The sequence below is a fragment of the Desarmillaria tabescens genome (assembly GCF_030435595.1).
Source record: "Desarmillaria tabescens strain CCBAS 213 chromosome Unknown EV420scaffold_23, whole genome shotgun sequence".
NCBI lineage: Eukaryota > Fungi > Basidiomycota > Agaricomycetes > Agaricales > Physalacriaceae > Desarmillaria > Desarmillaria tabescens.
The window spans coordinates 369358-385293 of record NW_026848322.1 but is presented as its reverse complement, the minus strand read 5'-3'; the positions used below and the strand labels follow the sequence as shown (position 1 = coordinate 385293).

At 49.0% G+C, this 15936-nt stretch overlaps 6 protein-coding genes across 6 annotated transcripts; 3 read left to right on the top strand and 3 right to left on the bottom strand.

The window, feature by feature from the left end:
* Positions 1 to 234: 234 nt before the first annotated feature.
* On the bottom strand, positions 235 to 2555 carry EV420DRAFT_1691363 (uncharacterized protein; the record flags this gene model as incomplete). Its single annotated transcript, XM_060479345.1, has 12 exons — positions 2428 to 2555; positions 2337 to 2380; positions 2162 to 2278; positions 1780 to 1983; positions 1743 to 1757; positions 1575 to 1646; positions 1270 to 1350; positions 1119 to 1155; positions 939 to 1037; positions 715 to 818; positions 599 to 623; positions 235 to 548 (listed from the first exon to the last, which is right to left on the bottom strand). Exons 1-12 carry the CDS (start codon positions 2453 to 2455, stop codon positions 235 to 237), a joined length of 1140 nt encoding a protein of 379 aa, XP_060329418.1. The 5' UTR covers positions 2456 to 2555.
* A 35-nt stretch (positions 2556 to 2590) lies between these two features.
* Positions 2591 to 4094, top strand: EV420DRAFT_539738 (uncharacterized protein). Its single transcript, XM_060482511.1, has 3 exons — positions 2591 to 2657; positions 2707 to 3462; positions 3518 to 4094. Exons 2-3 carry the CDS (start codon positions 2766 to 2768, stop codon positions 3916 to 3918), a joined length of 1098 nt encoding a protein of 365 aa, XP_060329417.1. The 5' UTR covers positions 2591 to 2657; positions 2707 to 2765; the 3' UTR covers positions 3919 to 4094.
* A 2550-nt stretch (positions 4095 to 6644) lies between these two features.
* Positions 6645 to 8074, top strand: EV420DRAFT_1551438 (uncharacterized protein). Its single transcript, XM_060473476.1, has 2 exons — positions 6645 to 7382; positions 7431 to 8074. Exons 1-2 carry the CDS (start codon positions 6683 to 6685, stop codon positions 7811 to 7813), a joined length of 1083 nt encoding a protein of 360 aa, XP_060329416.1. The 5' UTR covers positions 6645 to 6682; the 3' UTR covers positions 7814 to 8074.
* Positions 8075 to 8300: 226 nt separating this feature from the next.
* On the bottom strand, positions 8301 to 9755 carry EV420DRAFT_1551435 (uncharacterized protein). The gene is made up of 4 exons (XM_060473475.1): positions 9544 to 9755; positions 8782 to 9493; positions 8624 to 8731; positions 8301 to 8570 (listed from the first exon to the last, which is right to left on the bottom strand). Exons 2-4 carry the CDS (start codon positions 9292 to 9294, stop codon positions 8415 to 8417), a joined length of 777 nt encoding a protein of 258 aa, XP_060329415.1. The 5' UTR covers positions 9295 to 9493; positions 9544 to 9755; the 3' UTR covers positions 8301 to 8414.
* A 2201-nt stretch (positions 9756 to 11956) lies between these two features.
* On the bottom strand, positions 11957 to 13269 carry EV420DRAFT_539631 (HAD-like domain-containing protein). Its single transcript, XM_060482510.1, has 5 exons — positions 13112 to 13269; positions 12736 to 13061; positions 12532 to 12681; positions 12340 to 12478; positions 11957 to 12287 (listed from the first exon to the last, which is right to left on the bottom strand). Exons 1-5 carry the CDS (start codon positions 13165 to 13167, stop codon positions 12059 to 12061), a joined length of 900 nt encoding a protein of 299 aa, XP_060329414.1. The 5' UTR covers positions 13168 to 13269; the 3' UTR covers positions 11957 to 12058.
* An 840-nt stretch (positions 13270 to 14109) lies between these two features.
* Positions 14110 to 15448, top strand: EV420DRAFT_1621172 (NAD-dependent glycerol-3-phosphate dehydrogenase N-terminus-domain-containing protein; the record flags this gene model as incomplete). The annotated part of the gene is made up of 4 exons (XM_060475666.1): positions 14110 to 14322; positions 14378 to 15041; positions 15102 to 15191; positions 15243 to 15448. The coding sequence occupies 4 exons, from the start codon at positions 14110 to 14112 to the stop codon at positions 15446 to 15448; spliced, it is 1173 nt and encodes a 390-aa protein (XP_060329413.1).
* Positions 15449 to 15936: the final 488 nt, after the last annotated feature.

Sequence of the window (15936 nt, the reverse complement as noted above, 5' to 3'; positions counted from 1 at the left end):
GCTGATATCAGAACAACGGATTATCATAGAGCGTAATGTCATCGAATCTGTGCCACTGACAAAACCGAGAGATCTACGAAGGTCGTTCTACGCAGTCAGACGCTGATGGTACGATAAACCAAAAATGCGAACCTATCTGCCAAACGGATGCTATGGCTGAGCAATCAAAGAGGCCTGTTATATACAAGGTATAGTGAGGATAGATGGGCGGAGAGGTATCCAGGGGCTTGCCTTCTACCGCCGCCGCGGCCACGAAAGACCGCATCGAGCTGGACGGGTCTGCCCAAACTCCGAGGCTGTGCCCATCTTATCGATATTGCCCCAAAATACGGCATGTGCACCGAATGGCCTCTCATTGTACTCTCGAGAAACATCTAAATCAATGCGGTTACCAGAGGTCTTGACGACCACAGGGTCGGAGAGTAACAAGTTGACCCGTTGTGGGTACCGCTGGCAGCTCGAGCAGATTATCCTGGAGCCGCCTGGCACCATGTACGGGCATGTGCAACCCTCGCGATAGAAGCTTGCGCCGCAAAAAGAGCAGATAGCTATGACACACATGAGAGTGGGCAGATGAGAAGAGATATGGGGCACATACCTGAGCTTTCAGCTATATATCTTGTCTTGATATCGAGTCACCCGCCATACACATAGAAATGACAGATTTCATTTATGAGCTCCACAACGCCACCAACAAAAAGAACAGCGACTGACTGCTGCGAGATTCTGGTCGGCCGAAAGATATATAAGATATATCTGGCACATCGATAACGCGTCTGACTCAATACTTGCTGGTGTCTGCTGTTTCGAAACAATCACTGATAAATTTTCAAAGATCGATGAGCCTCGTCTAGCCCAAGGCAGTGGCGGTCTACGACTCTGTGAAGGCGGACTCTGAATGTCGAGGCAAGATTACCGGAAATGAAGCGAAATATTACCCTTGGAGGCGATGCTGAGTTCTTTTTCTGCGTCTTGGCATGGGTAGATACAGGGCCTTTTGCTTGCTTCCGTACAACCGGCAATGGGGGACCCCCAGGCTGTACGCGGAATGGGCAAAGGGCGCAATGCTTGACATAATGAGCGGTTCATTTCCGACTCGTTGGGCCATGTTGACTCACACAGACGAGCCGAGGCTTTCTTCTGGCTCATCGTGTCCTGGGATTATGCAGATCGCATCAAAATATTCACAAGGCCTTTGGTTCGATGGGAGTGAGACGGGTACGGTAAATAGTAGCAGCACGAACACCTACATTGCATCGGTAAAGAAACCTTGAACCGGTTACGGATGGCTATCCGAGATGTCCAAAGATATGACCGGCGTCCTCTGACTCGGGAAGCAGCGATGTGGAGCTAGGGCAAGGGGTAGCAGGATATCGGGAGAGTCGGACACGAACAAGGTCGTAAGAAAGCGAGAACATATAATAACTTGTAATATGGATGCGCTATGCCGCCGGAGTTTGGCGCGTATAAGAAGCTTCCTAGTTAGGATTCAGGCCTCCAACTTCGTCGGGCAAGAATCACTTGATCAAAAAAGCAGCTCTCCGCAGACCAACGCATGCATAGTGCACACAGACATTGATACATTGCCTAAGACTGGCTTGTACAAGGATACGGCGGTATACGCTCGACTTTTCACGAAAATTTGCCTGCAGAACGAATTAAAATGAATTCACTAGAGTATAGTTGCTATTATTCTCACTTGAAAACAGAATCGTCACAACGTCAGAGTAGCATGCGCTCACCATCGTCTTGATGTCCTGGTAAGTCTGGATGACATACGCCATCGAGTACTGCAAATACTTCTACCGCATGGTCCCGTCCTCTGAAGAGAGAGGGAATGACCATTTGATTAGAGTATGTTGAAATTGTAATGCTGCCCTCTTTAAAGAGCTCCAGACCACGAGCATACATGGCTAGGAAAAGTGACACCGGCTTTGCTAGCATGAGTCTGAAGTGATAAAATGCGGCCCGCGAGTTTTGAGTCTAAATGAAATTCAATTTCTCAAGCACAGGAGAAGTAAAAGCTACGCACACAGATTGATTCTCGTGGTTATCCGGGAAAATTTCCACTCAGATGCTCTGGAACGTCTAGCGTGCATGAGCAAGTCAGAAAAAAAGATAGACGGGAAGAAAAAAATCCGTACGAACACTGAATTCATACGTCATAATGCAGCTCCCAAGGTCCCGAAAGAGTCTGGATACCATCTAGCTTTCCGTTGATGAAGAGCCGGATTGATTCATCTTGGAGACTCTGTTCAGGTCGAGGGCTTGTATATACCTTCACAGGGGGGACGATATTCTTCAGTAATACAGTTTTCGAGCTAAGAGGCCTTTACCATCGTCCACAAGACAGAAAAATGTGTTTCTTTCACAAGCAAACCTATCGCAATGTTTAGCATTGCTAAAACGCGAACTAAAGACACGTACCAGTGTTGCACGTCCAGTATAGGGTCATTTTCAATAGAATACCCGCGTCATGTGGCGTTAAATCCCATCAGTTTCAGCGAGATGATTCTGCGGGGGAAAAAGTTGTGGCATGATGGAGAGAGAGAAGATCGCAGTGTTGACAGCAACCGGGTTTCCGGGCCGGCGTTGTTGGTTTCCCACCACCACCGCCACCACTCAACGACTCCAACCTCCTCTACAATGTCAATCCCGTGAGCTTGCTTTTTGACATATATCTGACCTTGTTGACGAAAGATACAGTGATATCTGAAAGACTGAACCCATTACAGACTAGGACCGTTTCCTAATTTCTACTGAATATGTCAGAAATCCCTACGGAGATCATCGAGCAGATAATCGACAAGCTCAGCGATGACAGGAAAGCACTGGTCGCTTCTCTGTCTGTTTCCCATGTCTTCCACGGTCGAGCTCGGTACCATCTCTTCCGAATCGTCACCCTCAGCATGGAATCAGATTTCCATCAGTTTATTTCCCTCTGCGACATCTCGCCAGTAATTTCGAGTCTGGTACAGTCACTCGAGATACGTTGCTACAAAACGATGCCCCAGCTGCCCTCCCTACCTAACGTCACCTCACTGCACATCAGAGGGCCTTCCAATGATGTATGGCAGTCCAACTTTCCCTCGACTACTTCCCTTATGTTAGAGGACGTCAGCTTCCCCACTGCACTGAGCTTCCGCACATGGATATGCGCATATCCACACCTCACATCCTTGTCCTTGAGCTATGTTCGAATTCATCATCCCTCAATGTTCGACGCCTATGCGCTGGCACAAGGTCCTCCTTTAGAGTTTCTCTCGTTCGCAGACGTTAATTACAACGTGTACGAGGCATTTCTAGGGAGCGCGAACGGAAATATCAGTACTTTCGCTCTTCACGGTTTACGCAAAATCCGTCACGAGGTCAAGGACCCAGATGATGCCGTTGGTCTACATAAATTACTTGCCATCAGCCGTGCTACGCTTCGAGAGCTCCACGTGACGATGAATCCGTTCTGTAAGCATTAAGTAAATCATTAGCCCATTTAACCACTAACCGTAATGATGATTAGACCCCATACAAATTTTTGGTAATGTCCATCCGGATATTTCACAGGTGCCAACCGTTGAATTTCGCATGCCCCGCATCTCTGAGTTCTCTTTCTCCGGGATAATTCTCTGGCTTTCCTCTTGCACCCCTACAAGCAGTAACCGTTCTGCACTTATGGAGCGACTCATTATTCACCTAAGTCCTATCCTTATGCCATCAGATTTCCTAGAGAGTCCAACGTTCTCTAGCGGTCGGGCACCATTGGACATTAGACTTACCGATCCTCTATATTGCAATCCCAAGGTGGTTCAATTCAATGTGGGGCCCGGAAAGATGCGCCAGGCGGTTCGGGACGCTATATTGATAGCTTTGCCCAAATTGCACGCTGTCGGGCGGCTAGCAGTAGTGGACGTGACCATCTAAGCAGCATGAAGGATATCCCAGATTTTACCGTCGTCGATCAAGATCAAGGCTGTTGCCCGATTCGTGCCCTTCGCCGCATCATCCATCCCGCCCTATGTGCTGTTAGCAGAGAAGTTTAGTAGCATTCACCCCCCACGCCGTAGTCGTCCCTATGAACGCCCTCGGAACCCAGTCAAAAGTGTGTTTTGTCAAGCTGATATCGTACTTCTCCTCGATCTTCCGGAACGCTTTCGCCGACCGCGCAGGGTCTTTAATGCCCTCGACGCGCGAAAATTCTTCGTCCATGCTTGGGAGTCTCGCGTATGTGCTTCGGTCAACGAACCAAGGGGCGACGAGGGCTCAGGAGAGGGCTTCACTGAAATGCAATGATTAGCCAGGAGTGTAATTGAATGCTTCTAGGAAAGCTTGACAGAATATGTCCTACGAGACTGCGGGAGATTAGGTCACCTAGATGAAGGAGCGCAATGACAGACGTGGTGTCTAGAGAAGGTAATTCACTCGGAGATGCCATATCTTCTGTTATATCGGTGGGCCTCAGTGAGCCTCGCAGCTTGTTATTACCAGCAGATAGAAAGGACGGCAATAGAGAAAACGGGGGGCAAGAAGTATAAAATGTGGAACTTTTAACCAGAGAATTAGAGGATGCCTTTCTGAATTGAATGGTTTACACAGATGACAAAGTGTTTAGAGTGAGTGAAATTTTGCGCTAAGTTGAGTCGAACACGCTGATATCGCACGAGTTCAGACTCTGACTTCTTCCCATCCCTGCTCTTTCTCTCATCGTTGCGGCTGTCTCGTCCAATTGATCTTGTATTCTCGGGCCTGGGCAGTGCCTCCCAGTCTTTTGCGGCCTTCTGAATTCTACCTCTGATGCTGGGTCCTTGGGTGTCTCTATGTGCGATGATTGGTACTCGCTACTCTCCGCTTGCTCTCTCCCATGTCCCGGATGATGCACCAGTGACGGTAAATTCTGTGTGAATAATAGATACCTCTATGCACGGTACGTGTCTCACAGTCTGAACACGAAGCCTTGCTAATGATCTTATGCAGCATTGTATCATCTCATCTCTTCCTGGTGGGCCGCGTTTTTTTTTTTTGCAATTCTTGCGAGGTACTGACACAGATCTACAGCGCTCGATGCTATGTTTGCGTGCTCGAAGGTGTTAACATTCAGCCCTGGCATTTTAGATCTTACAAGTCTGGTCTACCTGCACTTTTGTCATGTGCATGGTTACCGAGAACACAGTAAGGTATCTCTTTGCAACGCCCTCATATGACAGGTCTGAGTTGTATGTTCCGGTATCAGCCTAACATTGGTCTTGATGGTAGCCTGCCAGTGATGTTGTGTGACGTATCTGCTCAACGGTGTTCAGTCCCATCTATTCGCATGGCAGCCCCCAGAAGAAGTGACCACGACAAAGCGCGTGGCAGTGAACAGTCAGATTCAGCCTGGGTAAGGGAAACGCGGAGCTGCTTCTGAAGGACCAGGTCCCGGATTGATAGCTTCCTCGGGAAATTGGCAACAAAGTATGAAGCAGCTCTCCAAATAGAACACTTGGACGACTTTCACCATCATCCAAAGGCATTCAATCTTAGTGATTAACTTGCCGATGGCACACGCTGGAGACAGCAAGGGCCACATTTATACTCGACGGATGCACACATTTACGATCGCGACGAGTATCAATTAGCCTTACTAACTGGTCAATAATAATTAGTATCCGCTTTTTGGATGTCATTTCAAGTTGGAGAACCATAAGTGCAAGATGCATCCATGTCGGCGACGCGGCCGTCAAATCCGTCGACCACGGCCCCCCCAGCATGCACATAACATTCTCCCCCCACACCATCCTCGTCCACAAGAATGCCCTCGCAGCCCAGCTAACACTGTTTCGTCAAACTGATATCGTACCCGAAAAGCTGGGTTAGTTCGCCTGGCCGGAGGGGCCCTCCATAGGGAGCATATCACTTGGAGGTGCTAGAGCTTCCGGGTTGGGGGCCTCAGGGAGTGTTGCATCTTTCTGATCACCCGTAGGCAGTGATAAGGACGGCCGGAGGGAAGTCAGGCGACATGAAGGAGGGAATCCCGTAAAAGACCGGAGTGGCATGCGTTCACCGTCGTCTTCGCGTCCTGGTCACATGGCTAACCTATGCCATTGAGCGCCACCTTTTCCGTCCTCTGGAGCAGGGGAATGGCCATTGACCAGGCATAAAGTACAGTCAACAGGTGATTATTGCTCTCCTCAAAATGCTCCAGTCCATCAAGAGCATATATAGCCACCAAAAGCGCTGAGGAGCCAGAATGAATCAACCAGAGAGACCCTGTTGAGGCGGGCTTGTAGGTTCCCAGGAGCAATATATTCATTTGTATCACAGATTTGGAGCCACAAATACCTAGCAATCATCCAAAAGAGAGAAAAAGAGCCTCTTTCACAGGCAAACCTACCAGTCTGCAATGTTTAGCTTTGCCAAAAAGCGAACTAAAGACACATACCAGTGTTGCACGTACAATACAGGTTGATTTTCAATAGAATAACCGCGTCATGTACCACTGAATTCCCCAGTTTCAGCAGGATTCTGCAAGGGGAAAAGTTGGAGAACAACGGAAAGAGAGGGAGGGGATCATCGGGGTGTCAGAAAGGGGACGGTCCCGGCACCCGGTTTCCCGGGCCGGGTTGCCAGTGCTTTCCTACGACTCAGCGACTCCTAACTTCCTCTACTGAATCCATTACAGACTCGGATTGTTTCCCAATTTCCACCGAATATGTCGCAAATCCCCACAGAGATCATCGAGCACATAATCGATGAGCTCAGCGATGACCGGGAAGCACTTGTCGCTTCTCTATCTGTCTCCAGAGCATTCCACACTCGAGCCCGGTTCTATCTCTTCCAAACCGTCCGCATCGAGACAGAATCAGAATTTCATCAGTTTATTTCCCTCTGCGACATCTCGCCAGTGATTCCAACTCTGGTACAGTCGCTTAAGATGCTTGCTCTTGTCTCAGTTTCACAGCTTCCCTCCCTCCCTAACATCACCTCACTGCACGTCAGGGGGCTTCTCGATGATGTATGGAAGACCAACTTTCTCTCGATTACTTCCCTTACGCTAGAGGACATCTTGTTCCCCAGCACACGAAGCTTCCGCATGTGGATATGCGCATATCCACACCTCACATCCTTATCCCTGATCTCTGTTATAGTCCATCGTCCCGTGGTGTTCGGCGCCTATGCACTCGCACAAGGTCCTCCTTTGGAGTTTCTCTCGATCGCAAGTGTCAGCTACAGTGTGTACTGGGCGTTTATAGGAATCATGCCAATCACGGAAGTTGGGAGTTTTGCTCTTCATGGTTTACACAAAATCCAGTACAAGGCTTTCACTCCAGATGATGTCAGGGGTCTACGTAAAATCCTTGCCGTCACCTGTGGTACGCTTCGAGGGCTCGACATATATATGAATCTGTCTGGTAAGCACTAAACATCCATTGGTTCATTCCAACTATAATGGTCATCAGAGCCTATGGAAGCTTCGTTCAGGCCGGATTTCTCACAGGTGCCAACCGTTGAATATCACCCGTCCTGCATCTCTAAGTCCTCTCTCATGAGCAGCCTGTTCACCCTTTCCCTTTGCGTCCTCCCGGGTAGTAGCCGTTCTACATCTATGGAGCGGCTCTTTGTTCACCTGGACCTTACTCTTATATCAGATTTCCTAGAGAATGCAGATCTTCATGACTGTCTGAAGTTGTTGGACTCAAAACTCGCCGATTCTCGATATTGTAATCTCAAGGTGGTCCAATTCAATGTGACCGTGCACCAGGCCATTCGGGATGTTATCTTGACGGCCATGCCCAAACTTCATGCCGCTGGGCAAATGGTAGTGGAGGAAGAGATTATCTAGGCAGAAAGAAGATCAACCCTACTCATTCCCGACATATCCTCCCACCGTTGATGAACATCGAGGCTGTTGCCCGATTCGCGTCCTTCATTCTTCATCGCATTATCTGTCCTGCCCTATGGTTCACTTCATGTTTCGATCATAGGTCGCTTTTAGCTGCTTTGTATATGTTTTCTGTGAATTGGTGTATAAGTTGCACGCTGTACGTATCTATGAACCATCCGAAAACACAGGTCTATGTTCTTCAGTGCTAGGTATTCCGTTCTGGACGAGAGCAGAGTATTTCCCATCCATATATTCCATCACAGAGGACTTCATGAAGAAGCTACCACGGCAAAAGGACATGGCAATGAACGCTCAGATTCAGCCCAGGTAAAGCTGTTTCTGAAGAGGTAGGACTTGAATTGATTGTTTCTTCGGGAAATTAGCGAGAAAGAAAGAAATAGTTCTTGTCGAGCACTTCCATACTTCTCACCATCATCCAGGGAGAATTCTAATTTTCCTTGACGTTGTCAACAAGAGCAAAACGACACATTTATTCTCGACGGATGCGCACAACCACAATACCGACGTGTACCGATTAACCTTAACTGGGCAACAATAATCAGTATCTACTTTTCGGATGCTTACTCGGAGGTAAATCCCGGAGAGCTCTTGGTCTCGGCCTCGGCATTTCAGGGAGACTACGAAAAGGCGGTCTTGATAGTATGATTTGACCCGAGTGAACCAACGAGAACGACAGCACAGAGAGAACCGTCCCCTAGAAAGCCGGACGGTAAGAAAGCGGTCATGAAACTAAGATGGCAAATTTACAACTGGAAGCTCCAAAGCCCACACGGCGCTGTAAGCACTTAAGGGTAGTAACACGTTTGCGATGGAGATTTTACCATCGTCTTCAGGCGAGACCGATATCGAGCTGAGCTATACACAATGAGATCTACTACAAAAAAAGTCTCGAAATAAAAACGTACCTTCGACTGGCAGAAAATCGCGCCCACGAGAGCAACATTCATCCACATCGGCGACACCGCCGCCAAATCCATCGACCACGGTCCCCCTCCCTGCGTCAACTGCACCACCGGAAGCATGCACATAGAATGCACCCCCCACGCCATGCTCGTCCATATGAATGCCCTCGGAACCCAGCCGAATGTGTGTTTCGTCAAGCTGATACCGTACCTCTCCTCGATCTTCCGGAACGCCTTCACCGACCGTGCAGGGTCTTTGATGCCCTCGACGCGTGCAAATTCTTCGCCCATGCTTGGGAGCCTCGCGTATGCGCTCGCATCGATGAACAAGGGAGCGACGAGGATTCGTGAGAGGGCTGCGCCGAAGACGATGGTCCAGAACCAGGACCAGCCGGTGGTGTAGTTGAATGTTTCTAGGAAGGTCTGGTAGAATCCTGCTGGGGTGTATCCTGCGAGACCTAGAGATGCTAGGTCGCCTGGATGAAGGGGCGCAATAATAGACGCGGTATCTACCATCTCTAGAGGGAGTATGTCACTTGGGGATGCTGGGACTTCTGTTCCGGTAGTAGCCTCGGGGGGAGTTGCAGCTTTTTGATTATCTGCAGATAACGAGGACGTGGAAGAAGATGGCCATAGAGAAAACGAGCGACACAAAGGCGGATAAAACGCGACTGTTTTCGACCGAGAATTTTTCGCTCGAATGGATGGCGCCTTTCTGAATCAAATCATTCACAAGGACAATGGAGACAAAAACTGACTACTCACCTGTGCCAAGTATATCGGAAATGAAGACATGTCGAGCATCCTCAAACTTTTTTCACGTTTTGAGTTCGATTTTGGAGCTGAAGGCGCGACGCATCGTGGTGGGACTGTGGCCATGCGAGGAATTCGATACATTGCGAGCTCTTTTGAGTTCCGTGACGCTTAGTTACGAGGTGACGGCAGGCTCGTGTGTGCTTGGTGGTGGTCGCGGTCGGAGAGGAAACGGAACTTGCCGACAGTCCGTGATCCATCCCATGGCCAAGTGATTTATATCTCGCCCGTTTTCCTTTCAGGATTGCTTGCTTTCTGTCGACCATCTGTGATAACGAGACGATATATGGACGACCGACGACCTTCTCCCACTTAAGCTTGACGTACGACGTGTATGCCGCACTTCCCAGCTGGAATTGGAGAATAGATATACAATTAGGACTGCAATAGTGCATGTTGCGCTCAGCGATGTCCACAAATCTTCTATGCACTCTCATCAGTTTCTCGAGCTTGCTCTTATTTTCTGCTCTAATATTTTCTGGATGTTTGCGAGTCGCAGTTTTTAGTGTTGAGGAGCTCACAAGGTTAACCGATTCGGCTTCTCTTCGTCAAATTTCTTCAGGAGGAAGAATCTGATTCTGCTGGTTGGAAAGAGCTTCATGATCTTGAACATAGACATAACTCTCGTCGGTCATTAGGGCGAGAAACCATCTTAAGGGAAAGTTTACCACTTGTTTGTAAAGCTGGTTGCAATATGTAGATCCCAAATTAACACCTGCACGCGGTCGCTCCTCCTCGCATATTCCTATCCTACGGCGCCAAATGGAGCACACTCTGGATCGTCGACGCATTTAGTTTCTCGATTTTTCATTCCCCTCTGAGTCACGTCGAGGCTTTTGATCGCCGTAGACTTTTACCTGATCGAATACGGGAGGAAAAATTTCCTCGTGTCGATTTACAGCCCCAGCACACAGAGGAGTCCATTCGTTGTTAGCCAAATTTTTTCCTGCCCTTTGTGCTTCTCCTTTGCGTCTAGCTTCTTCTGGAGGCCACCATTCGGTTGGGAATTTTAGTACCCCCAACCTTGCGGTAAGTGGAGTTTCCTCATTCATTCACTCATTCTAGTACGTGACTCGCAACAGTGTCCGTCCCCCCATTTGGTGCTTCGGCGTCAGTTAACACGGTAATAATAAATAAGCCTCGTGCGGGTTACGAGTCTTGAAATTAAAACTGCCGTAAGGGTGTTCATACAAGAGTTACTTCAACTAGCTAACCAGATCTCATCTAATACATGGAGATGATTCAAGCCAAGACGATGGCTCAGATCTATCTCAAGCCATATTGACCGTTGTTCATTTCGCGGGCTGGAAAGAGGTTATATAGATACAGCTTGGATACTAGGGTGAGAAAACATCTCACTTATCATCTTTTTCTGTACATAATTATCAATGTCCAGCATCTTCACGCGGTCGCCCCTCGGTTGCTATTTCTATCCTACGCCGCACTAACTGGACTATTTGTGCTTACTCCTTACGTCTTCCTTACTCTGGTCATCACCATATCTTTACCGAACCCTGTTAGTTTGCAGGTCATTGAGAGGGTTACAGTTGAAGTGCAATACGTACGAGCATATATTTGCGGTTAACCACTTGCGGAGCTGCTTAATGATGGTTTCTTTCGCAGGAGACGTACTGCAACCATGTCCGTTCTTACATCTGACGCCTCAACATCGGTAATCTACATACCACCATAATAGTACACTTTGACTCTCGAATACTGCTGTAACATATGTCTACGCCAGAGTGACCTCGCACATCTAGGCCGTCTGCATAATGCTGATCCTGTTCCCATTTGCATCGAGTCTATCATGGCTCAAAACTCAAGCTCCCGAACGGGACATCCCAAATCCGAGCCTGATGAAATTTGAACATCATCCATATTCCGTTGACATGGTTGCGCCACGGTAAGATGGAAGTAGAAGTAGAAAATTAATTCCGCAGTGCCCCATAAATCTCCATGTACGACAATGGTGATCAGTTTTGGTATACGTCGTTTGAAATGGGTGTATTTCTAGGATTAGACCCAGTGTGGTTCTTTAAATCGGTATCCAAGCGGCCGTGTACCTCTTCAAGCTTCATGGATGATGGATCTGGACGAACTTCGTCGGGTAACCTCGGATCATCCGAGTTGTGCCGAACTACGTCATTTTCATGACCCTGTTTGTTCGTTCCTCTTCCAACGATTCGTCATTTTCTTCGCTACGCAATGTTTGCTTCCATTGTAGTCCGTAGTTAACGGGCCTCACAGCGTGGCGTACGAACATTAATGGAACCTTTCGTTACAAGAATACCCTTCGAGCGATAACAATTGGCCACTAGGATCTACTTCCGAACTATTCCAAAAAAGCACGTCTATATTTTACTGGCAGTATCTATAATTACAACGCTCGGCGCGTATCAATGCATATCTGGAATCAGAATACACTCTAAGTTCTATCTCTAGATCTATTTCTCGGCGTAACAATTCTTCATTGGATGATACTTTCCCCGGCAACACGGGCCATGGTGTACACAGCGTGGTCAGGAAGGGATCCCTTATCCATATGGATATCAGCCTGCGAAGCCTCTCTCGAAAGAGTGGGAGTATGGAGAGGCGTGTCTTCCGGCGTGGGAATAGCAGAGTCCGGATAATCGCGACCGGGAGGTTGGGTGATGAGTAAAGAGATGGAGCCGTCCTCGTTACGGTGGGGCCGGACGCTGGAATGAGGTAAGACTGTATACCAAAGTTGTCTGAATGGATGATACTTACTGGCTTAAATCTTCTACCAAAAAGTGTGGATGCTCCTTTTCGAGGCTCTCACGCGTGTGGGAGGTGCACGTTGCAAGTACGAAGCAGCCTGCTGCTTTTCCTGAACGGATACCGGTTGGAGCGTCTTCAACGACGATACCTGTGATACGGCTCAATGTCAAGGAATTTTGTAGGGGGGATGAAACGTCATACAATCAGAAGGCGCGGTTTCGTTGAGTTTAGCGCCGAGCAAATACGGATCCGGGGCTGGCTTTCCTTGCTTCACGCTCTCGGCGGTGACGAAGTGGTTGGGAATCCTGAGACCAGCTGCAGGAAGCGCCTTGGAAGCGTAGAATGTCGTTGCTACCAGGCCATCACTCTCAGAATCAGATATTCAAAGAACCATCGAAAACCTACAAGATGTGCAAACGCTCCAACCTTGATCCTCGTCCGGTCGCCCACCCTGAATGCCGTCCAGGAGCTTCTTTACCCCAGGAAGAGCGATAATACCACCGCCAGGTTTCGACGCATTGGCGAGGATGGCTTCTTCGAATCTCACGACTTCGGATTTAAGTTTTTCCTCGTCGGTGATTTTGCACCATTTTCGGAGGGCGTCGATGGTACGGTAACCGTGTGCGGACCGGAGGATATCGTCGAGGTCAAGGAAATCGTAGCCTGTTGATTTGAGGAGGTTCCAGGCTGCGGTTACCGCTGGCGATGAGTCGATGAGGGTTCCGTCCATGCTGACTGACGGTGAGTACAAATGACTAGTTGGTACCGATAGCATACTGACTCAAACAGGACGGCTTTCGTCTTCATTAGAACAGTTGATACCGGCGAGGAAGTCATGATGGGAGCAAGATGAAGGTTACAGCAAACAGCAGCGGCGCAAGGCTCAAGTTATATGCAGCCTCGTTTGAAAATATACACCAGATCGCGGAGCCCACCCACGTTTCACTCCTGTTGTGATGATGCATCCCTGTTGGTTACTCATTTCGAATCCGCCCACTTGCGGCGATGTGTGGAGCTCTCCTTTCCTTCGAATCATTTTTTTTAACTCCCCGTCTCCATCCGATTCACCCATTCCGGCGCAGTGTATTTCCTATCACGTCTATATATGGGCTCCACAACAGATTTCTGACAAGCCGGTTCCACGATGGGATGTAAAATGAGGGTGATGGGATTGGAGCAAAGATGCCGAAAGGGGCATACCCGACAAATGCCAAGGACCGAGGACGCACACATGCGACTGCCGCTTTATGACGAAATGCGGTTTTGGAAATGGCGCCTATTTTTAACTCGCCATGACCACTTAGAAGCGGCCTCTTACCGTCTCTTTAACTCGTTTCTGATATAGAAGACGTTGGCGCCACTGCTTCCAACTCCCACTCTCTTTACTCCTTTTTTTTGCCTATTTCTAGAGTCGAACCTGCATATTACCAGAACACCATGCCTTCCTCTCCTTCCTCTTCCCTATCTGGGTCGCCCTCACCGTCTCCAACGTTCAACGGCAGTCAAACACCCATGTCTGGTCCATCTTCCCCCGACTCCTCGCGCCCGCCTTCTCCCCTCCTACGACCACTCTCCAAACCACCGCAATCCAAACGCGGACTTCCCTCCAAGCCTTTCGGCTTCAACACCCTTAGCGGAGCAAGCATGAGCTTCACAGCCATGTCCAACGCCGCTACGAAGAAACAGAGCAAAGTCTCCACCCCCGAATCACCTCCCGATTCCTCCTCTGACGAGGACGAACCGCCCAAGCCGATGGTCCGCAGGACGAGCTCCGCAGCGATGGCTCCTTTTATCACAAAGTTTGAGCCCTACGAGCCAGAGGAGTACGTCGTGGATAAGAAAAGCGGTACGAAGAGTCCCGCGCGTCTAGAGAAAATCGCGATCGTCGGGTCTGGGAGTTGGGGTACTGCGCTTGCGCGTGTTGCTGCTTTAAACGCGGCTGAACGGGAGGGATTCGATCCTGAGGTTAGGATATGGGTTAGGGAGCATGAGGTTGGGGTTTTCGGTTCTCGGTTTCTTCTGTTTACTGACTGTTTCCTCCTGCTAGGTACCCGGACGAGGCAAGCTTACGGAGATATTCAACCAGACGCACCAGAATGAGAGGTACCTACCTAATGTCGATCTTCCCGAGAACCTCGTTGCGGTGCCCAGTCTCAAGGAGACCGTGCGGAATGCGACGCTTATTCTCATCGTTGTCCCGCACCAGTACCTCCCGAGTATCCTCGAAGAGCTCAAGGAACCTGGTTTAATCAGCTCCAGGGCGCGCGCCATTTCAGCAATCAAAGGCGTCGAAGTCGTTATCCAGAAGGACGGTCCCACCGCCGACATCCACACCTACCCCTCCGTCATCGAGAAAGAGCTCGGAATCCCCTGCTCCGCCCTAGGCGGTGCCAACATCGCACTCGACGTCGGGCGGGGAGAGTTCTGCGAGACGACCATCGGCGTGCCGAGCGCGAAAGACGCGGCGCTGTGGCATGCTGTGTTTGACGGCCCGAGTTTTAGGGTACACCCAATTGAAGATGTGGCAGGTGTCAGCCTGAGTGGAGCGCTGAAGAATGTTGTTGCGCTTGCGGCAGGATTTGTAGATGGGATGGGCCTCGGGGGTAATACTAAAGCCGCGATTTTGAGGATTGGACTCTTGGAGATGTCGACGTTCACGTTGGAGTTCTTCCCGGGCAGTTCGCCGTTGACGTTTTCGCATCATTCTGCTGGTATGTGATGTTTGTTTTTTTTTTTGGTTTTTTTGTTCCCTTTGCTGAGAAATGGGATAGGTGTTGCAGATCTTATTACGACGTCATTTGGTGGGAGAAATCGGAAATGTGCAGAGGCGTTCATCAAGAGCAAACCAGAGTATTCTGGAGGTTCGTCCGGTTGTTCCGCACTGTCATCTTTCCCCGACTGATTTTAAGTAGAATCTAAACCAGACTCGGGAAAATCGTTCGAACAACTCGAAAAGGAGCTCCTGAATGGTCAAAAACTCCAAGGAACGCTGACTTCGCGAGAAGTCTTCGAGTTCCTCGAGGCTCGCGGACGCTTGGAGGGATACCCGCTTTTTGAAAAGGTGTATAGGATCTCGTTTGAGGAGATGGATCCGAAGAGGCTGTTCGAAGATCTGTAATCTCTAATTCATTGCATAGAAGATATATAGAATTCTGACATGTCCGCTGGTGCGGATAGCTTGTATCCATAGTGACTGTAGTGTACGAGGATGACATAGATCTAGACGGTTATGTGCCTTTATAGAGTTCAAATTTACTGTTGATACCAATCGATAGAAGTATATTATTCCGGATAATAATTCTGAGAGCCACCATGTGCTGCAGCCGGTTCCTGTTGACAGGCACGACTGGACTGCCCCTTGTTGTGACGTTTACCGATTTGTTGAAACATATATGTATTGTCGCCGGATATTGGCCGCTGTGGGTCAATGTGGGTCCAATCTTCCCAGGGCCAGGGGAATTTGAAGATGCTGTTGTCATGATCTTGAATCGGGAAACGATGATAGGCTCGGGATGCTCCTGAGCAGTTAAGGAAATATGAACAGTAGACTGGCATTTACCCGACGCCCTGGACAGTAATATATTATTTCTGCCTCATCAAGCGGTC